The 20,303-nt window shown below is 31.1% G+C and overlaps 1 protein-coding gene across 5 annotated transcripts in view; it reads left to right on the top strand.

Annotated features, from left to right (window-relative positions):
* Window positions 1-18,824, top strand: part of LOC18436399 (WAT1-related protein At2g39510-like) — a 36,564-nt gene extending 17,740 nt beyond the window's left edge. The window contains exons 4-5 of one of the 5 annotated variants that reach the window (XM_020668541.2): window positions 17,152-17,303; window positions 18,307-18,824. In XM_020668541.2, coding sequence (XP_020524200.1) covers window positions 17,152-17,303; window positions 18,307-18,454 — 300 coding nt within the window. In that variant the 3' untranslated portion in view covers window positions 18,455-18,824. The other 4 variants (XM_020668542.2, XM_088848098.1, XM_088848097.1 and 1 more) reach the window with 4 other exon arrangements.
* The last annotated feature ends 1,479 nt before the right edge of the window (window positions 18,825-20,303 follow it).

A 20,303-nucleotide genomic window follows, 5' to 3' on the forward strand; every position in this document is an offset into this window, starting at 1 on the left:
TTTTCAATTTTTGACTTTATTTCAGGAAATAATAGTTGTTCCTCAATTGTTTTATATTTTATTTCAGTTTTGAGCTGATATAAAAAATTTTCTTTATTTTGTATGTTTTGTTTTATATTATTTATTTCTTTTATTTTTGGTTTGTCAATAAACTCAAATTTTACTTTTATTCCTTCAATTGTTGATTATAATCCAGTATGGTCTATAACAATAGGGTATAACATACTGATAAAAGGGGTGCCTAGAATTATTGCTTGATTAAGTCATTTTACCATGATGAATGGCAATTCTAGACAAATACCATTATTGCAAATGGCTGTATCTGATAGTTGGCTGTATCTGATAGTTTATAGTTTATTTTTAATTTGCTTCCATCGGCTGTATTTAGAATTTGAGTAGTTTTATCAAAATATTTTGTAGGGACAAGTCCCTAGTTTATACAATTCAAATCGGCACCTGAATCTATTAAGGCCATGGATTGAAAATGGTATTCATTCTGAACTATGATTTTTACTAAGGTATACAATTTTTTATTTAATATTTTATTGATTAAATTTAACTGAGGTTCTTGTTTATTGTCTAATGATTGTGGTTTATCTAATATTCTATTATTGGTTATTAGTTCATTAAATTCTATGTCTTCATCTTCGGAAGGATTATCAGTTAACTCATTTGTTAATTCTAATAACTTAATCCTATTTTTCAAATTATTAAGTTCAGATTTTACTTCATTAACTTCGTGTTTTAATTCAACAATAGTAGGTTCTCTATGAATGTTATTCTTCTGACCAATTCTTTTAAGAATTTCAGAGAAGCTATACTCTTTTGGTGGTTTTATTAATGAAGTTGGTTTATTCCTAGCTTTGGCTATTTGAATATATTGACTGATTATTGTTCTTTTATCTTCAGTATTTGGAATTTTGTCTATAATTTCTAAAATTAAATTGTCTTCTTTTGTAAGGGTATGACATGCCCATTTATTGTCGTTGTCAGATAAGGAAGATGTCTCATTTAATAAGTCTTCATCTTTTATTATTCCTATATCTGATCCTTCATCAAAACTTTCAGAAGAAGAAGATGAGGTTGTACTAATATCATTATCATATAGCTGAATAATTTCATATAATTGATTTCTTATATTTTCATCTAATATTAATGATTCTATCTTTTCTTGATATTACAATTACTTTTATAGTGTCCTTATTTTCCACATTTATAACATCTAGGTATTTTCCTTTTAGGCCTTTTATTTTTAGAACTTCCTTTAGAACGTTGTTCATATTTTTAATATTTATTTTTCTTGTATCCTTTTTTATAGGATTTTTGTCTCTTTTCTGTTTTTATTCTTTTATGGGGTTTATTTTGGGACAAATTTAAACTATATCAGAATTGTTCGCAAAAATCACCTAGTTCTTTATGATCAGTCATCTTTTGTTTATCAAGTTGTTTTTTGAGTTTTAGATCAGTACAAAGAGCTAGCCCTTCGGCACATATTTTAGCTGATAATTCTCCTAGAGTATAGAGTTGATATGGTATGATCCCCCCATTTTTGGTCTTAAGTCGATTGCAGACTTTTCAGCAAAAAGATAGGGAAGACCAGAAATAAATTTTTCTTTCCAGTGATCGGAATTACTATCTTCACGAATAAGAAGGCGGGAAAGAAAACATCTTTATACCATTTATAGTGAGAAAGGGTTGGACATTTAAGATTAGAAAGGAGGTCTTCAGATCTTGCTTCTAGTACGGCAGTGCTTCTTACAAAGTGAAGGGTTATTGTGTATATGAGGGTATTGACAGCGTCGCTTTCTGCTTGGACGATGTCTTGATTTAATTCATTTTTAATATATGATTGTTTAGTGGCTGCTAATATTTGTTGTTTTGAGATATCATTAAGATGGAAGTCCCACCATCCTCTAAGCCAACCAGTGAAACCACAGATAATAGCTTTCACTACATCTTAATCATGGGCTCTAAAGACCTGGCACACTGTAGCATACATGGTCATGTGTTTCATTGTATCAAGAATCTGATGATCGGACATTCCGTCTATATTCCAATGAACAATAGTTCGTCCTGAATATGATACTGTATGGGATATAAGGTCTTTTTCGAATTGTATATCGACTGGTGTAGGTCTAGTATGGTACATTCTAGATTGAGACACTGGTCTCCATTTTTTACCATAGTCTATTCTATTAATATTATTTTCTTGAGTAAAGCATCTGTGATATTAGTAATAGTATTCTGTATTTCCGGTATTTCATGTTGCATCATAGTTGTTGGTTCTGTTATTTTTATTACCGATTCTTTACTTTTAGCTTTCTCCTTTTCTTTAATATCTAGGCTTGCTAATTTAGTAATAAATTGTTGCATTAATTCAGATGAAGGTTCTTCTTAATTAGAGGAGGAGATTTAAATAATATTGCCATTTTCTTTTCTTTTATTTTTTCTTGTGGTTGTCTGATAATATTCTCTATCCTGGTTGTTTGTTTTCCTATGGTTTGTAAATATAAATTTGTATAATTATTTTGTTCTAATATATGAGGTAATAGTTCTATTTTATGATAGTGTTCTCCAGGAAGTGTTTTGTATGGAGTAGCTACAGTTTCTAAATCCTCTTTCTGATCTTTTCCTATAATTTTTATACTTTCTTCAGAAGGATGAATACTTCGAATTTGTTTTTGTTGATCGGTAGCATATGTTTGATATTGATTTTATGGAGTTTATGGAATTCAGGGCTTTTAACTCCTTTTAAAAGTAATGTAGTATTGAGCCATTCAAAAAATCCTAAGTTTATTTTTTCTTTTTTCAAAAATTTATTATATATTTTATGAGTCATTTGTATTAATTCTTTTGAAAAGGTAGTTAGGTACCAATTTCTAAATTCTTTATTGTTTTCGCTTAAATAATCAATTTTGATATATTCTTTATTTATTTTGTTTTCTTTTTGTAATGTTAATAATTGAAAATCTTGATCTAGAGTTTCTATGTTCATCGGTTGATATATAGGTTTATGTATATTATCTTGAGTTCTAACTAATCCTTGTATTTCAGGCTCTAAAGATGATGTAGTCTCAGGTCTTGATATGCTGGATACAGATCTTCTAGATGATAAGAAATTTGTTGAATTCCTTGATACTGGAAGAAAATTATCGTCTTTTATTTTTAAGGAAGGAGTTCTTTTATTAAATAGTATTTCTACTTCATCTATATTTTCCATTATTTGATTCGGAATATTATTCTGAGGGATTTTAAATGCTTGATTTGACATCTGAAGTTTCCACTCTTACGAAAGTTGTATCTGTGACCATTGTATTGTTTTGGAGATAATTACATCTGATCTTTCAGTATTCGTTTGAAAGAAAGTAGTTTGTCCTTTTGTATCTCTTTGTATAACATTAGGACATAAAGTGGTAATTACTTTATAATATATTCGATAGATGATAGCTATATTTTGATATCCATGTAGCATATCAAATCCTTGTGTTTTAATATTTAAAGTTAGTACTTTAAGTAAATTCGGATCATTTAATGATATAGCATAATTAGGAAAGCAATTAAAATAAATTGGTCCATTACATAGACTGGATTCAATTATTTCTAATAGTGAATCTGAGAAATTATTATGTCTTTCATCTCATAGATATAATAGAATGGAAGTATTTAATCCTAGTCTAGTTAAAGGCTTCACAGCTACTTGAATTAATCCTATAAGAAGATATTGATATTCTTTATTTTTATGAGATTGTATAATTTTATTTGTTAATATATGAAGATTTTCTTGTTCATTTTGAACAGGTAGACTTTGTTCTACTGTTTTGATAGCGTATCCAATCTTTAGATTAAAATTTCCTTTTTTATATACATCCGTTATTGGGACCTTTGGTATGTTCCAATTTGAATATGTTGTTCAACATTTTCAATAACTACTTCTTCTTTATTTTTTACCCTTAGAGTATTTTTAGAAGATGATAGTGTTTTATTAGATAAGGTTTTAATAAAATTCTCCATTTATCGGTACGGATAATGACTCTAGTCAACCTCTTACGTCTTGAACGACCTGAACGGCTCTCCTTGGCCTAAATGGTCTTTAATGATTTGGCGGCAATGAGTCTTAACTCTCGGACTACCATATAAATGACTAATTTTATTATAATATTATCTCATAAATACTATAATCAGCTAAAAATAGTCTAACATAAAAACTTTTTAAGAATTTCTTATGGCTCTGATAACAAATAGCTCCAAGATCTAAATTCGTATGAAATTCTTAAATTTTATTAATTCTTACCTTTTATCTTAACATCATAGAAAACATGGTGCTATAGTCTAATAAAGATCTAAGAAGAGAAGTGTAATACAAAAAGATGAATAGAATAATAATGAATGAAACAACCAATATATCGAATAATATCCAACTGGTATAATTATTATTTAATATCTTAACACTGACTATTATTTTAAACTGCATAATATGAACAATCTTTATTGATACAGATTCAAATAAAGTACAGAGACAAACACATACAAATTACAAACTGAATACAGATTGTGTATAACTTACAAATTACAAAGGCAAAAACTTGAAAAGTGTTGCCATTCGTCCGGACAGAACGATGGTAACTTATGTATATTACAGTCACACATTTCAAAGTGAAAGTAAAGATTAATGGAAAGATCTTACTTGAGAAAGGCTTGCCTGGAAAATTTGCAGAGATCGGGTAGATAGGGTAAAAGCGTAGAAGCTTTTAAGAATAGAGAGAGAGCAGGCAGAGTGTTTCAGAATAGAGAAAGAGCAGACAGAGCTTTTCAGAATAGAGAGAGAGTAGGTGAAAATCCCCGATGCCCCGACTGAATGAGAAGAGAGGGGTTTTATAGGCAAGAGCGAGCAAGCAAAGGTGTCGAGCTGGCATTGTCTTGATTAGACACAAAGAGAGGAGAAGACGTAAAGGAATCTTATCGGCTGGCAGTGGTAAGCTGGCAAGGTGAGCTGGCAAAGTAGGTGAGAAGAAAGGAATCTTTAAAGTCAGATATGACTTAAAGATAAAGGATAAAAGAGACTTGACACGACTAAAAGAAAAAGAAAAAGTAACTTTTGTATATGACATGACTACAAGCAAAACTTTTGTCGTCCATATTGTACGAAAAGCATCTTGATCTAATGGCTTTTGTCGTTTCTGCCGTACGGCAGATGCCATCTGTCGACCTCTTTATTTCTTTTCGTCCTTTTGTAAAGTCTTTTGAATAGCTGTACAGGTGGCATCTTCTGGATGGATATACAGCTGGTTTTTAATACAGTAGGAGGATGTGATAAGCTTCTGATACCTAATATGATGTATCAGCTTGCTGAGCTGAGCCGGGCTATTCGGGTCTTTGGCTGAAATCATCATCAGGCTCAGATGGAGAAGTGGTAGCTTCAGATGTTTCTTCCTGTATGATTTTTAGTAGCTGATTTTCCAGTTCATCTTTGATTGCTCTAGGGTTTTGTCTTCGCATTTGTCTTATATATTCGGCGAAAGTGTTTGGGTCAAATTTAGGAGTATTCTGACAATCATGAGTAGCAGGAGGTATTCGTTTGGGTTTTATCATATTTGGGTCCATGCTAAAAACATCCCACCACCGAATCGATATTCTAAACGGGGTATATATTCAAAATTATTATGAGTATTCTCATTTATCCCATATTCCCACTTGACTATCCAGGGTATCTGGTATATGGCCATAAAATAAAGATGATAGTCAATATCAGCATCAACTCCATTGTATTCAGCAAATGCTGTTTGAGCACTTATAAATGGACCTGGCAATATCTGAGTTCCTGATCCCTAGATTAGAAACCAGTAACGGAACTAACTAGGAAATCTCTCAAAAACATGCATTTTTATCTGAACAAACCATGTATGAGAATTATTTAGGTTTTGATATGCAAACACTTTATGCCATGCATCTATATATTCAGTATATCGATATGATTTATATTGAAATTCAGGGGTTGAAGTTTCCGGCTCTGAGATGGGTAACATCTATCAAGAAAGCAGTTTCTTCATATACTGATTTATTTGGGTTATTGGATTTATTGCGACTAGATGCAAGAGTGAAAACTGGAGTGGATTTCAGTTGAGATGAATATTCTGGGTGATTGATTGATCTTGCTGGAGATAAAGGAGGATAGGTATTTAGAAAATGAACAGTGACTTCGCCTACCCCCATCACCGTTCAAAGTACATCGTACAGTCACGATTGTTTGGTAGTGTTTCATTTTTCATTTTTTTTTTCTACAAATCGAAATGACCTAAAATTTAGAGCGCGTATTTATAAAAAATAGGGGAATCTTTGAAAAATATTAAACAAATATTTTACTAGAAAACTATTGTCCAAAATAGCCCTGACACATTTCAAGGGTATTTTGGTCAGTTTACTTTTCATGAATGATTTTTTTTATATTTTTATTATATGCTCCTTAGTAAAATGTACATACCCTCCAAATTTTATATCATTCGGATTTGTACCAAAACATAATTAAAAAAATAATATATATACATATATATATATATATATATATATATATATATATATATATATATATATATATATATATATATATATATATATATATATATATATATATATATATATATATATATATATATATATATATATATATATATATATATGGAAAAGTCTTCCTAACGCCTATAAGCAAAAATGAATAGTGATTTCGCTTACCCTCATCATCATCCAAACTTCATCATGTGATCAAAGTTGTCTGGTAATATTTCGATTTTCATTTTTTTTCTACAAATCCAAATTACTTGAAATTTGGAGCGTGTATACATCCTAATGATCATCACCAAATTAAAATACGAAAAAATTAATTCAAAAAATATTACTGAAACTTTACGTGCGTATTTTGGTCAAATAATATTTTACAATTTTTTTTTTCATATTTTATTAGGTATGCCTCACTAAAATGTACACATGCTCCAAATTTCTGATCATTTCGATTAGTAAAAAATAAAATTTGAAACACTACCGGACAACTGTGAACGTGTGATGAAGCTTGGATGATGATGAGGGTAGGCAAAATCACTGTTCATTTTCACCTATAGGAGTTTTGTAGTATCAGAAATTGCGGAAGATATATATATATATATATAGTTAGGAGATTTCTATGAACAGTTTGGTTATAATACCCTACCCCCTTCAAAACCTTTTCGTAAAGAAAAACATGAAAATTTTAGAAAGAAAAGATTTAAACAAATCTTCAAATAAAAGAAAAAAAATTTCCAAGAAGTTTTTACAAGACAAACCATCATTTAAAGGAAAGGGAAAAAGAAAGACTCTTGTTTGCTATAATTGTGGCAAAGTAGGCCACTAGAAAATTAAATATAGAGTTAAAAAGAAAATTAACTTTCCAGAAATAGATAATAGTCTTAAAACTCAATTACTTGAGATGCTCCAAATAAAAGAAGAAACTTCTAATTCTTCTGATATTGATTAGAGAGATCAATGATGATGAAGATATTATCATTAGTAGTTCTGATTCAGACTCTAATGATGAAAATAATCTAAAAGAAGAAAATTGCCAATGTGATTTTTACAAAGCAGTCATTGATATGAATGCGTTATGGTATCAGAGCCAAGTTAAGTTACTTTACAGTGGTATAACTGTACTATTGGTAGTAAGCTGAACTATTAAGTAAGAATCTGAGAAATCTGTAATAAACTTTGAGAACCAAGGTCCATATCAAAACCTTGAGTTTTTAGGTTTAGAGTTAGGACTTTTAACATATTTGGATCGGTTAAGGCTACAGAGTAATTTGGAAAACAGTTAAAGTATATTGGGCCATTGCAGAGACTAGATTCGACTATTCCTAATAGTGAATCAGTGAATCTTTTATGTCGACTATCTCTTAGACAGAGTAGAACAAAATTATTTAATCACGTCCTTGTTAATGGTTTGACAGCTATTTGAACTAATCCAATATGCAAATATTTATAGTCTTTCCTTTTATGATCTTCGATCATTCTTTCTGAGAGTAATTGAAATTTGTCTTGAGTTTCCATAACAGAAATACTTTTTTCAATTGTTTTTATGGAAAAACTACTTTTGAAATCAAAAGTCCCCTAACTATAAACATCTGTCATAGGTACTTGGTATATTCCAATTTTGGATTTGTTTTTCTATATTATCTATTATAACTTCTTCTCTATTATTAACACGAAGTGTATTACTAGTAGTAACAGATCTATTAGATACAGCAGAGGCAACATAATACCATAAAACTAACATAAAACTGTTACAAGTCTAACATAAAACTATTGCAAGCCTAACATAAAACTGTTACAAGCTTAGCTATAACCAAATAATATGAACAATTATAAAAAAAAAAAAAAACTTACATTTCACAGATACAGAAGCTCGTAAATTGCTTTAACTTCTCAGGGATCGATTCTGGCACTTCCTTCCAAAAGCAGTCACAGATATACTTAAACACTCGTTAAACCCTTACACATTTACAGACTCAAGGGAAGAGAAGAAAAGAGAAGAACGGCCAAAGGATTTTTTAAGTGTGCCCTAAACAACTCAGCTTCTTCCTCTTATAGCCAGAGAAACTAGGTGGATTTGAAAATATTTGAAATCCGCACTGACAATCCTTTTCCAAGATGCTTTTCCACTTTTGTCGGCTTTTTGTAGTGCCTACAATAAAAGTTTCCAAGATGCTTTTCCACTTTTGTCGGCTTTTTGTAGTGCCTACAATAAAAGTAGATTCTGTCGGTGGTGGCTACAGTAAAAAATAGATTTTGTCGGTAAAGGGATATGTGTCCTAGATATGGGTGAAGTCATCCAAGTCCCTCTGGAATTTTCTTTACTTTGAAGAAAATTCAATGCCTGCACAGTCAACACCGTTCATTGGGTCGTAGTCTTCTTGTTCATTACTTTGAGTAGAGGCGGACATTTTGTCATTCTCTTCTATAGCACTCCAGAGCTTCCTTTTAAGCTCTTCTTTAGATAGTTTAGGGTTTTGTTGCTGTAACATTGCAACATATTCTGATATTTTTATGTTTTCCTTTTGAGATGAAACATAAGGTATAAGTTTCATTTTTATTTTGTCTGGACTGAGGGATTAATTTTTATAACTGTCCCACCATTTAATGGATATTTGTCTCCTAAATTCAGGAAGGTAATTCCACCTATTCATAGGATCTTCTGAGATTTGATAATCCTAATTTAAAATCCACGGGACCAGATATAAGGTCATAAAGTATATATGATCGTCTCTTTTAAGACTTTACAAATTGTAATCAGAAAATTTTCTCTGTGAAATTTGTAGATTTGTAGGTAGAATTTGGTTTGATGATCCCCATATAGAGAACCAATTTTTAAACCAATTGGGAAACTAATTTGGCTCAATTAATTTAAACTGAATATACCAACTATGTGAATTTTTTGTATTCTGGTATGCAAAAACTTCGTCCTAAGCTTTTATATATTTGAAGCAGTGATAAGATTTGATTTTAAATCCTTTTGTATTGGTGTTCATTTGTTTTTAAAGGATTTTTATTTAGAATTTGGAGTATGCAATTTCTGTATCATTGTTTCGGTAATGGTGTACTATAAATACTGAACTTGTTTCCATTATGATATTTTCATAACATTCCCTGCATCTTTCATTCATATTGGGATGCATATGTTGCCTTAAATATAAGGCAGCTATTTCAGTCGGGGTTTTTGACTGGTGGTTATTTTCTATAATCAGCAAAGGAATAGATGTTGTTTCCAAATATATGGTTTTAACACTAGGAGTTTGAGTACTTATTGGTGTTTGACGGGGAGATATATCAATATCTTGTATTTGCCTTCTTATTAAAGCGTTTGATGTTGATGGTGATGTCAAGGTTTTCCCCGGGCTAGGGATTATTTCTATTGATCACTTTTGTTGATTCCTTCTGCCCTCCCAACAAAAATTCTCGTGTTAAAAAGTCAGGCAAATAATTGGTAGTACCATTAATATGTTCTACAGTAAATTCAAAAGCAGAGAGAATACCTTGCCATCTTGTAAAAATTTGTTTTAAAACGAGATTTTTTACATCTTTCTTCAGAAAATCCCTGGCGGCGGCTTTACAATCAGTTCATATAAGGAATGACTGGTTAAGCAGATCACTCTGGAATTTTGTGACAGCATGGACAATAGCAAGTATCTCATTTTTCACGGTTGAATAATTTTGTTGGGCTGGGTTCCAGGTTTTAGAAGTAAACCGGACCAATTGCTCTTGATTATTAATTTTCTGTTTTAATATATCACCAAGTCCCTGTTATGAGGCGTCTGTTTCTACTATTTTAGACGTTGCCCAAGTACTAAATACTGCCAATGATAGCAAAATTCTTATCAATTACAAGTTATCAGATGCTGCAGTATACAATAATGATGCTTGTTTCAAATTCCCCTTCATAATGGTAAAATGTTTAAGTCAACATGTTAATCTGGGAACCCCATTTTTAAACATGCTCTATCCAATTAAAATTGATGACACATGGATAGAAGCTAATATTGAAGGATATAAGGTTAAATTCACCTTTATTGACAAGCCTAGAATCCATGAGATTAATAATATCAGGGATAATATTTCTCCTAAAGAAAAATTTCTTTCTAAAAGAAGAAATAAAATATAAAAATATAAAAGAAAAATTACTTCTTCTAGGAATACAAAATAAAATTAAAACTTTAAAAATAGATATTGAAAAGAACATATGTGTCGATATCCCTAATGCTTTCTGGGATAAAAGACAATATATTGTTGAGCTTCCTTATGAACCAGATTTTTTAGAAGAAAAAATTCTTACTAAAGCAAGACCTATTCAAATGAACAATAAGCTACTCGGAATTTGTAAAAAGAAAATAAAAGAATTATTAGACAAAAAACTTATAAGAAAAAGTTCATGACCTTGGAGTTGCTCAGCCTTTTATATAAAAAGGCCTCAGAAATAGAAAGAGGAGCTCCTAGGTTGGTTATAAATTATAAACCACTCAACAAAGTTCTTAGATGGATCAGATATCCGATCTCAAATAAAAGAGACCTTCTGTATAGACTGGCTAACGCCTGTATGTTCTCAAAATTTGATCTCAAATCAAGTTACTGATAAATCCAGATTGCTGAAAAAGACAAATACAAAACTACTTTTAATATCCCATTTGAACAATTTGAATGGAATGTCTTGCCCTTTGGATTAAAAAATGCACCATCAAAATTTCAAATATATCATGAACGAAATTTTTAATCCATATACTAAATTTATGATTGTTTATATTGATGATGTATTTGTTTTCTCATAATCTATTTATCAACATTGGAAACATTTAGGTACATTTATAAAAGCAATAAAAAATGCTGGTTTAGTGGTTTCGGCAAAAAAGATAAACCTATGCCAAAAAAAAATAAGATTTATAGGACACAATATTTTTAAAGGGAGAATCATTCCCATTGATAGAGCAATATAATTCGCATCTAAATTTTCAGATGAAATAAAAGGAAAAATTGAATTACAAAGATTCCTTGGATGTTTAAATTTTATTTCTCATTTCTATAAAGATCTGGCCTTAGCAGCAAAACCTTTATTTCAAAGACTGAATAAGCATCCTCCAGAATGGGTAGATGAACATACTAAGGCCGTCAAAAAGATTAAAACAAAAGCCAAAGAATTACCATGCTTAGCCCTATCCAGTCCTACAACGTCTAAAATAGTAGAAACAGATGCCTCAAAATAGGGACTTGGTGCAATATTAAAACAGAAAATCAATAATCAAGAGCATTTGGTCCGGTTTACTTCTAAAACCTGGAACCCGGCCCAACAAAATTATTCAACCGTGAAAAAGGAGATACTTTCTATTGTCCATGCTGCCAAAAAATTTCAGAGTGATCTGCTTAACCAGTCATTCCTTATATGAACTGACTGTAAAGCAGTCAGGGATATTCTTCAGAAAGATGTAAAACATCGCGTTTCAAAACAAATTTTAGCAAGATGGCAAGGTATTCTCTCAGCTTTTGAATTTACTAAAGAACATATTAATGGTAATATCAATTATTTGCCTAACTATTTAACACGAGAATATTTGCAGGAAGGCAGAAGGAATCAACAAAAGCGATCAATGGCAATAATCCCTAGCCCGGGGAAAACCCTCACATCACCATCAATATCAAACACTTTAATAAGAAGGCAAATACAAGATATTGATATATCTCCCCGTCAAACACAAATAAGCACTCAAACTCCTAGTACTAAAACCACATATTTGGAAACAACATATATTCTTTTATTGATTATAGAAAATGACCACCAGTCAAAAACCCCAACTGAAATAGCTGTCATATATTTAAGGCAACATATGCATCCCAATATGAATGAAAGATGTAGGGAATGGTACAAATACATCCTTATGAAAATAGGTTCGGTATTTATAGTACACCATTACCGAAACAATGATACAGAAATAGCATACTCCAAATTTCAAATATAAAAAGCTATTTCTTACCATGAATGGGGACTAGATCCTTTAAAACTAAGGATCACCAATACGAAAGGATTTAAAATAAAATCCTATCACTACTTCGAATATAGAAAAGCTTGGGACAAAGTTTTTGCATACCAGAATACAAAAAATTCACATAGCTGGTATATTCAATTTAAATTAATTGAGCCAAATGAGTTTCCTAATTGGTTTAAAAATTGATTCCCTATATGAGGATCATCAAGCCAAAATTTACCTACAAATCTACAAATTTCACAGAGAAAATTCTCTTATTGCAATAGGCAAAGTCTTAAAAGAGACTATCATATATACTTTATGGCTTTATATCAGGTCCTGTGGATTTTAAAATGGGATTATCAAATCTCAAAAGATCTTATGGATAGGTGGGATTACCTTTCTAAATTAGAGAGACAAATATCCATTAAATGGTGGAACAATTATAAAAATGAATCCCTCAGTCTAGACAAAATAAAAACGAAACTTATACCTTCAGTTTCATCTCAATAGAAAAAAATAGAAATATCAGAATATGTTGCAATGCTACAGCAACAAAACCCTAAACTATCTAAAGAAGAGCTTAAAAGGAAGCTCTGGAGTGCTATAGAAGACAATGACAAAATGTCCACCTCTACTCAGAGTAATGAACAAGAAGACTACAGCCCAATGAACAGTGATGATTGTTCAAGCATTGAATTTCCTTCAAAGTAAAGAAAATTCGCAGAGGGACTTGGACGACTCGACCCATATCCAGGACACGTATCCGTTTACCGAAAAATCTGTTTTTTACTGTAGCCACCACCAACAGAATCTACTTTTGTTGTAGCTACCATCGACAGAATCTACTATATATATATATATATATATATATATATATATATATATATATATATATATATATATATATATATATATATGTATGTATGTATGTATGTATGTATGTATGTATGTATGTATGTATGTATGTGTGTATATGAGAAAAGGCTTCTGCGAGCCAATGGGTTCACAAGAAAGAAAGAGCCCAATGGCCTAGATTGAATATGGGCCGATCTAACGATCTAGGATGTCCGATAGTGTTTGAATTTTATTTTATTTTTAATGAATCCAATTCACTTGAAATTTTAGATATGTGTTGATAAAAAAATAGGTGAATATTAAAAAAATATTAAAAAAGATACTTTACATGAAACAAAATGACCAAAATACCCCTGTAAATTTTTAGGGGTATTTTGGTCATTTTTAATTTTATGAATTAATTTTTTTATATTTTTATCAGGTGTGGCTTGATGAGAGGAACACTCACCTGAAATTTCATGTGATTTGAATTTTTAAAAAAAATTAAAATTCAAACACTCTCGGTCGTCAGATCGACCCAAATTCAATCTGAGCCATTGGGCTTATATTATTAGGTGAGCTAGTGGGCTCACCCTAGCATCTTTCATATATATATATATATATATATATATAACAACCCCTCAAAATACAAAGGTTCAAGTTAGAAGGGGTTATGATGGGTGTATTTATCCAAACATTGATTACTTTTTTATTAAAAAATCATTTGAATATGTAACTTTACTATTAAGCAATGGCTAATTTGAAATTTTCACAAATATAATGACATTTTGAAAGTTAGTATCTTGGAACTTTATTTATAAAGTGCCCTTGTCCTTTAGTTAAAATTTCTACTTTACTCTTTATGGAGAAGACAAAAGTACCATTTGTCTTACAATAATATTTACAAAATTGCCCCACAAAAATGTTTTTTTTAAAAAAATAACTTACAAAATTAATAAATCCACCCTTCATAACTATATATATATATATATAGGAAAATGCTGATATTAGTTCACTAGCTCATGCTCTTATGAATATATGAGCCCAACGGCCCAGATTAAGTACGGGCCGATCTGACAATCATGTCCTCATTTCGTGTTTGAATTTTAATTTTTTTTTATACAAATCCAAATACCGTTAAATTTTAGGCGTCCATTCTTCTTATCATGGTGCACCTAATAAAAATATTTAAAAAATAATTTGTAATAAATAAATTGATCAAAATACCCCGAAATATTTCAGGGATATTTTGGTTAATTTATTTCTTGTAAATTATTGTTTTGATATTTTTATTAGATTGTCTTATTTTTTAAGAACATACGTCTAAAATTTCAAATTATTTGGATTTGTAGAACAAAAAATTAAAATTCGAATACGAAGTGAGATCGTGATTGGTAGATCCGCTTAGATCCAATCTGGGCCATTGGGCTCATATGAACTCATATGAGCTAGCGGGCTAATCTCAACATTTATATATATATATATATATATATATATATATATATATATATATATATATATATATATATATATATATATATATATATATGGGAAATGATCCGCTCAGCCTATGGGTTGACAGCTATAGTGTCAGCCAATGGTCCCGATTGAATCTAAGCCCAATCAATGGTCACGACCTTATTTCATATTTGAATTTTTATTTATTTTTATGCAAATCCAAATCACTTGAAATTTTAAGCAGCTATTGTTAAAAAATATTATAATCTAATAAAAATATTTAAAAAATAATTTGAAAAATATAAATCAATCAAAATACCCCCAAAAGTTTTGGTGGTATTTTGATCAATTTATATTTTTGGAATTATTTTTTTATATTTTTATTAGGTGCACCTTGATGAGCAGAATATAAGCTTAAATTTCAAATGATTTGGATTTGTAAAAAAAAGAAAATGAAAAATTCAAATACGAAATAAGATTATGACCATCAGATCGGCCAGATTCAAATCTGGACGATTGGCTGACACTATATATATATATATATATATATATATATATATATATATATATATATATATATATATATATATATATATATATATATATATATATATATATATATATATATGTATTTGGAGCTGAAAATTTGTAGATAAGCTCCTCACTTAATGCCGTAGTAAATATTTTCATGATTGCTAACAAGATCGAGGAGTGGATTGAGGCATAATGCAGCTTAAAACAAATGCCGCCGTGGAGAATGCCCCCTGCTCAATCAAATGTCCATGGATATGAGGACTTTTTCTATGAAACTTTATCTGCAAGTTAAGGAGAGAAACTAACCCCGAATCCATAAAAAATTGGCTTAAACAATAGGAAAAAATAATGGTAAAGCCCTCGAGGGCAAAATCACTGATATTTCCCCACAAATATACGCCTGGGGAAATTCCAATAGTGAACTTTTGATATTACTTGAAATTATTACCTTTTTTATAGGTATGTTCTTTGTCCATTAGAGTCATTTTCATATGTTTAAAAACAAAACACACACACCTACACAAAAGGCCGCAACACATCCATTTGCCAAAGAAAACACGATTCTTGCTTCTGTATAAAGGCATTAGAAGGTGATGGCAATTTGAGATTGTCAAATACCCCTTGGTTTTCTCCACCCTCTTCAAGTTCTACCCATATTCGAAACTTTTCTTTTTCATATGTTTTATGCCAATTCTAAGTTTTATTTCCATCAAATTTACAGTTTTACTAGATATGGCTTTGTTATACTTTATTCTTCTTTAGGCATCATATGATTTAAACTTTTAGTGGAATTTCCATTTAATGGGGTAGTTCTGTGTGTGTATAAACACATACATAGAGCACATGCAATTACAACAATGGAATTGCCCTCCATATTTAATTATATGAGAGGAAAGGACCAGATGATAGAATTGAAGGTACTACTAATTGAAACGGTCAAAATCTAGAAATACGTACAAACCATACTGCAAATTCATGTATCTTTGGTTAATAAGATCATCCCAAGGTGAAATATCACAAGTAACGCCTCGTCCTGGACTATCTCAAGGGGAACCATAACCAAAATGTTTCACAAATTGGATCAGTGATTGATTTTTCAATCTCAAAAGGGCATAAATTGGTTTACACCAGGCTTCATTTTTTTCCCTTAATTTTTTTCCCGAATTCAATGGAAGAACATGAAATTCTATGAGAATTCTTCTAAATTTTTCCAAAAATTCAAATCTAGTTTTGAATTGCAAGTGAAATTTGGTTGAATCTTTGAACTAGAAGGTATCGTTAAACAATTATAGTTTGGGTGGGGCTTTCGTAAGTTTGGAACTTGAAACAATCAAAGTAAAGCACACTTCCAGAATTTGTTATAAGATGAAATTTTGGTGTTGAAAATTCTTATAATGGCTTGAAAATCTATTTTTATCTCTGATTATAAAATTCCAAACTCCAAAAATGGTTCAAATCAAGCATAGGCATAAACACATGAAAATCTTGAAAATGGATAGTCCGGATAATTTATTGCACGGTGTACTATTTTTAGGAGTTAAAATCTCATCTTTTTGTTTTTTTTTTTTCTATATTTGTACATCTTGATTTTGAGATGATCAATTAGATGGTTTTCCAACATCAAAATGAGCATTTGATGGATTTTTGACCCTACAATATAACATGTCAACCTTATATAAACTTTTTCCTTATAGATTACCATTGAAGCTAACCATTAGGACAGTGTGAAAACATTGATGAAGCATGAAGAAACTGAAAGCCAAGCCTCATTCAATAAGAAAGTAGCCTTGCTGTGCAGGGAGTTTTGGTTTCGGCAATCGGTTATAGTCTACAAACTTGGTGCATCTCCAAGAAAGGACCGGTGTTCGTCGCCTTGTTCTTTCCCCTCCAGCTTATAATTGCTGCCATCCTTAGCGCGCTTATCTTAAGGGAGCGACTCCACTTGGGCAGGTTTGTATTGTGGCCTCCTTTCTAAACTATCTAGCGATACTTTGAACAAACTTTCCAAAATATTAAATAATATTCTTTTTGTTTGTGATTATTAGAAATTGGTGCATTTATTAACAATTATAAAAGCATGCACCAAATTTGGCAGGGCAAAAACCACAAATTATCATCATATCCTAAATGTTAGCTGGGGGTGGCAATCGGGTCAAGTTGACCTAATCCAAGTCTAGATTTGTGTTCCAAGTTTTAGATCCAGTGAAGCGACTGCAAAACCTAGACTCGAGTCAGATCCTGATCGGGTCAACTTGGACCCAGACCCAACCCAAGCATAGGCTCTAGACCCATCTAGACCTGGATCTGGACCTGACCCAAAATCCACTCCGGTCTAGAGTTTTGGAACTAGACCTAGGCCGACCCATTGCCGCCCCTAATGTTAGCACTAGCATTTTATGGATATTTCATCATGAAAATTTCTATTGCGCTTCACCCACAAATAAAATATATGTGACTATACAAGTCTGAGATCTATATAAACGTTGGAGATAGCTTTAATCATAATGTCACAAGTTAGCCTTTGAGTAGATGGTTTGGACTATTTGAATTTTAATATTTTTTTTAGGTGCAATTTGGTCATTTATTAATATTAAAAAATTATTTTTATTAAGTGAACCCCAATGAGAATTGTGCATTGCAACTTTTTCTCAAAATGATTCCTAGAAAGAAAATTTGAAAAAAAACCGTGTTCAGCATAACTTATGACGTAAGCTATCCCATCTGTTTATTCAAATTCGACTCATAATGGGAGTCAAAGATGTTTTATACGAGAGTGGCTCTACATAGAGAGATTTCCCTCTCGTCATTAAACAGGGTTAATGGAAAAATTGTCTGATTTACTCATAATCATATGATGTCTGAACTGGTTATGAAAAAAAACTAGAACAGAAAATCAGTTGTGTTATTTTATTTTTGACAATGTTTCCTCTTTTCATTTCCTCATGGGTTGCAGTGTTATTGGGGCATGTCTCATAATTTTAGGCTTTTATTGTGTTACATGGGGTAAGAGCAAGGATCACAAAGATCAAGAGTTAGATGAGAGAAATCAGACACGCGATGAAGAAAAGGACCTCAATAAGAATGTTGGAGTGAGCCCCTGAATGGTTTATTGCTCTTCTTTTATTACTGCAAAGAGAGAAAGTGGAGATTTTTAGGCATACACTTGAGTGTTTTGGGACCCTGTTACAGATCCTATTTTAGAGAGAGAAAGTACACTTTTGAAGTGTGTTTGTATCGTATTTTAGGCCCTGTTTAGAGATAGTTAAAGCTGTTGAAAATTGGAGCTTTGAGACTCAATATCTCTTTTAATCTTCGCAAATAAGTAAGTAAAGTCTCACACCATTCTCCTGTGGATGTAGATCATGATTTGTGATCAAACCACGTTAAATTATTGTGCTTTGTGAATACTTGTAGCTGGATTTTTATTCCATTTTCATGCTTAAATATTATATAGTTTTCATTGCTTGTTTATATTGATATGAATACACAATTGTTGTGAAGAAAAGATTTGTGCTATTGTGGTTATTTGCTGTAATTTTCCTTAAAATGGAAAGGGCAATGGAATTTGACAAACTAAATCAAAGAAATTGGCTAATATAGAAAATGATGATGGAAGATTATCTTGTTGGAAAAGAGTTGGATCGGCCACTACAAGGGAATGAGGTTATGCCTATTGGAATAGAAGATTGGGAATAATATATTCTTGATCGAAAATGTTTAACAGCTATTAGACCATGTATTTCACCATCAATTTTATTAAATATTTGTCAATATAAAATATCTGTAAAGTTTTGACAATCTTTGGAGCAATCTTTTATGCAACCCTCTGGTGCAAATAAAATGCATGCAATGGGAAAACTATGTCTTTTGAAAATAAAATAAAATTACTATAATTAAATCGCATGTGAGTGAATTTAATTCTATTTCTGCACAATTGAAGTCTATGAAAGCGAATTTGGATGAAAAAGTGTTATGTTTGCTTTTGCTAAGTTCTTTGCCTACTAGTTGGGATACCTTGGTTACCCCTATAACTAATACAATGAATAACAAGTTTAATTTGAAAGATGTTGTTTCCTCATTGTTAAAAGAAGAAACTAAAAAGGCATCCACACAAATGCTTATTGAATCAAATCAAGCATAGAGAACAACCTTATGGATTTAATAGAGATAAATCTCATGGCAAAGGTAGGTCCAAATCACAGAGAAAGAAGTTTACTTGCTAGTATTGCAAGAAATCTGACCAAGGAAGATTATTATGCTCTGAAGAATAAGCAAATGACCAAGAATAATGATGGTCATGCCGAAGCAATTTCTGTTTTAAATGGTGAAGATGGGGTCACTTTTAGCATTGCTTGAACAAAAATGTCCAATGAAGATAATTGGGTCTTGGACTTTGGTGCTTCATTTCATATTTTCTTAAAAAGATCATACATTCCATCATATATAGATCTGGATGGTGGATGTGTCTATCTTGGTAATGATAGAACTTGTAAAATTTTGAGCATTGAAAATATTCACATAAAAATATATGATGGTATGGTTCATACATTTGAAAATCTTAAAGAAGAGCTTGATTTCACTTCCTAATATCGATAGAGAAGGCTACAAATTTATCAGGCAAGGTGGAGTGCTTAAAGGTTCAAAGGGGGACTCTGATGATGATGAAGGGAGTTCCCGAAAGAAACTTGTATAAATTGTTAGGAAGCACAATTATAAACAAAATGGGAAATTTGGTTGTAGAAGAAAAAGAAGATCGACAATAGGTACATAGTTTGCAATGGAAGAACTTGATGGTACAAAACAAGTTCTTGACAAGGATAATCGAAACAGCATGACTTAGAGCTCTTACAAAAAGATGTGCAGCCAAAAGCTTCCCATGATTCCCTTCGAACCAATATTCAGAATTTGGTGAAGGAATGGCCAATGTGATTAGAGTGCTGCATCTCACTC

This window comes from Amborella trichopoda, chromosome 9 (genome assembly GCF_054954075.1).
Source record: "Amborella trichopoda isolate Santa Cruz 75 chromosome 9, AtrichopodaSantaCruz75HAP2 v2.0, whole genome shotgun sequence".
Lineage (NCBI taxonomy): Eukaryota > Viridiplantae > Streptophyta > Magnoliopsida > Amborellales > Amborellaceae > Amborella > Amborella trichopoda.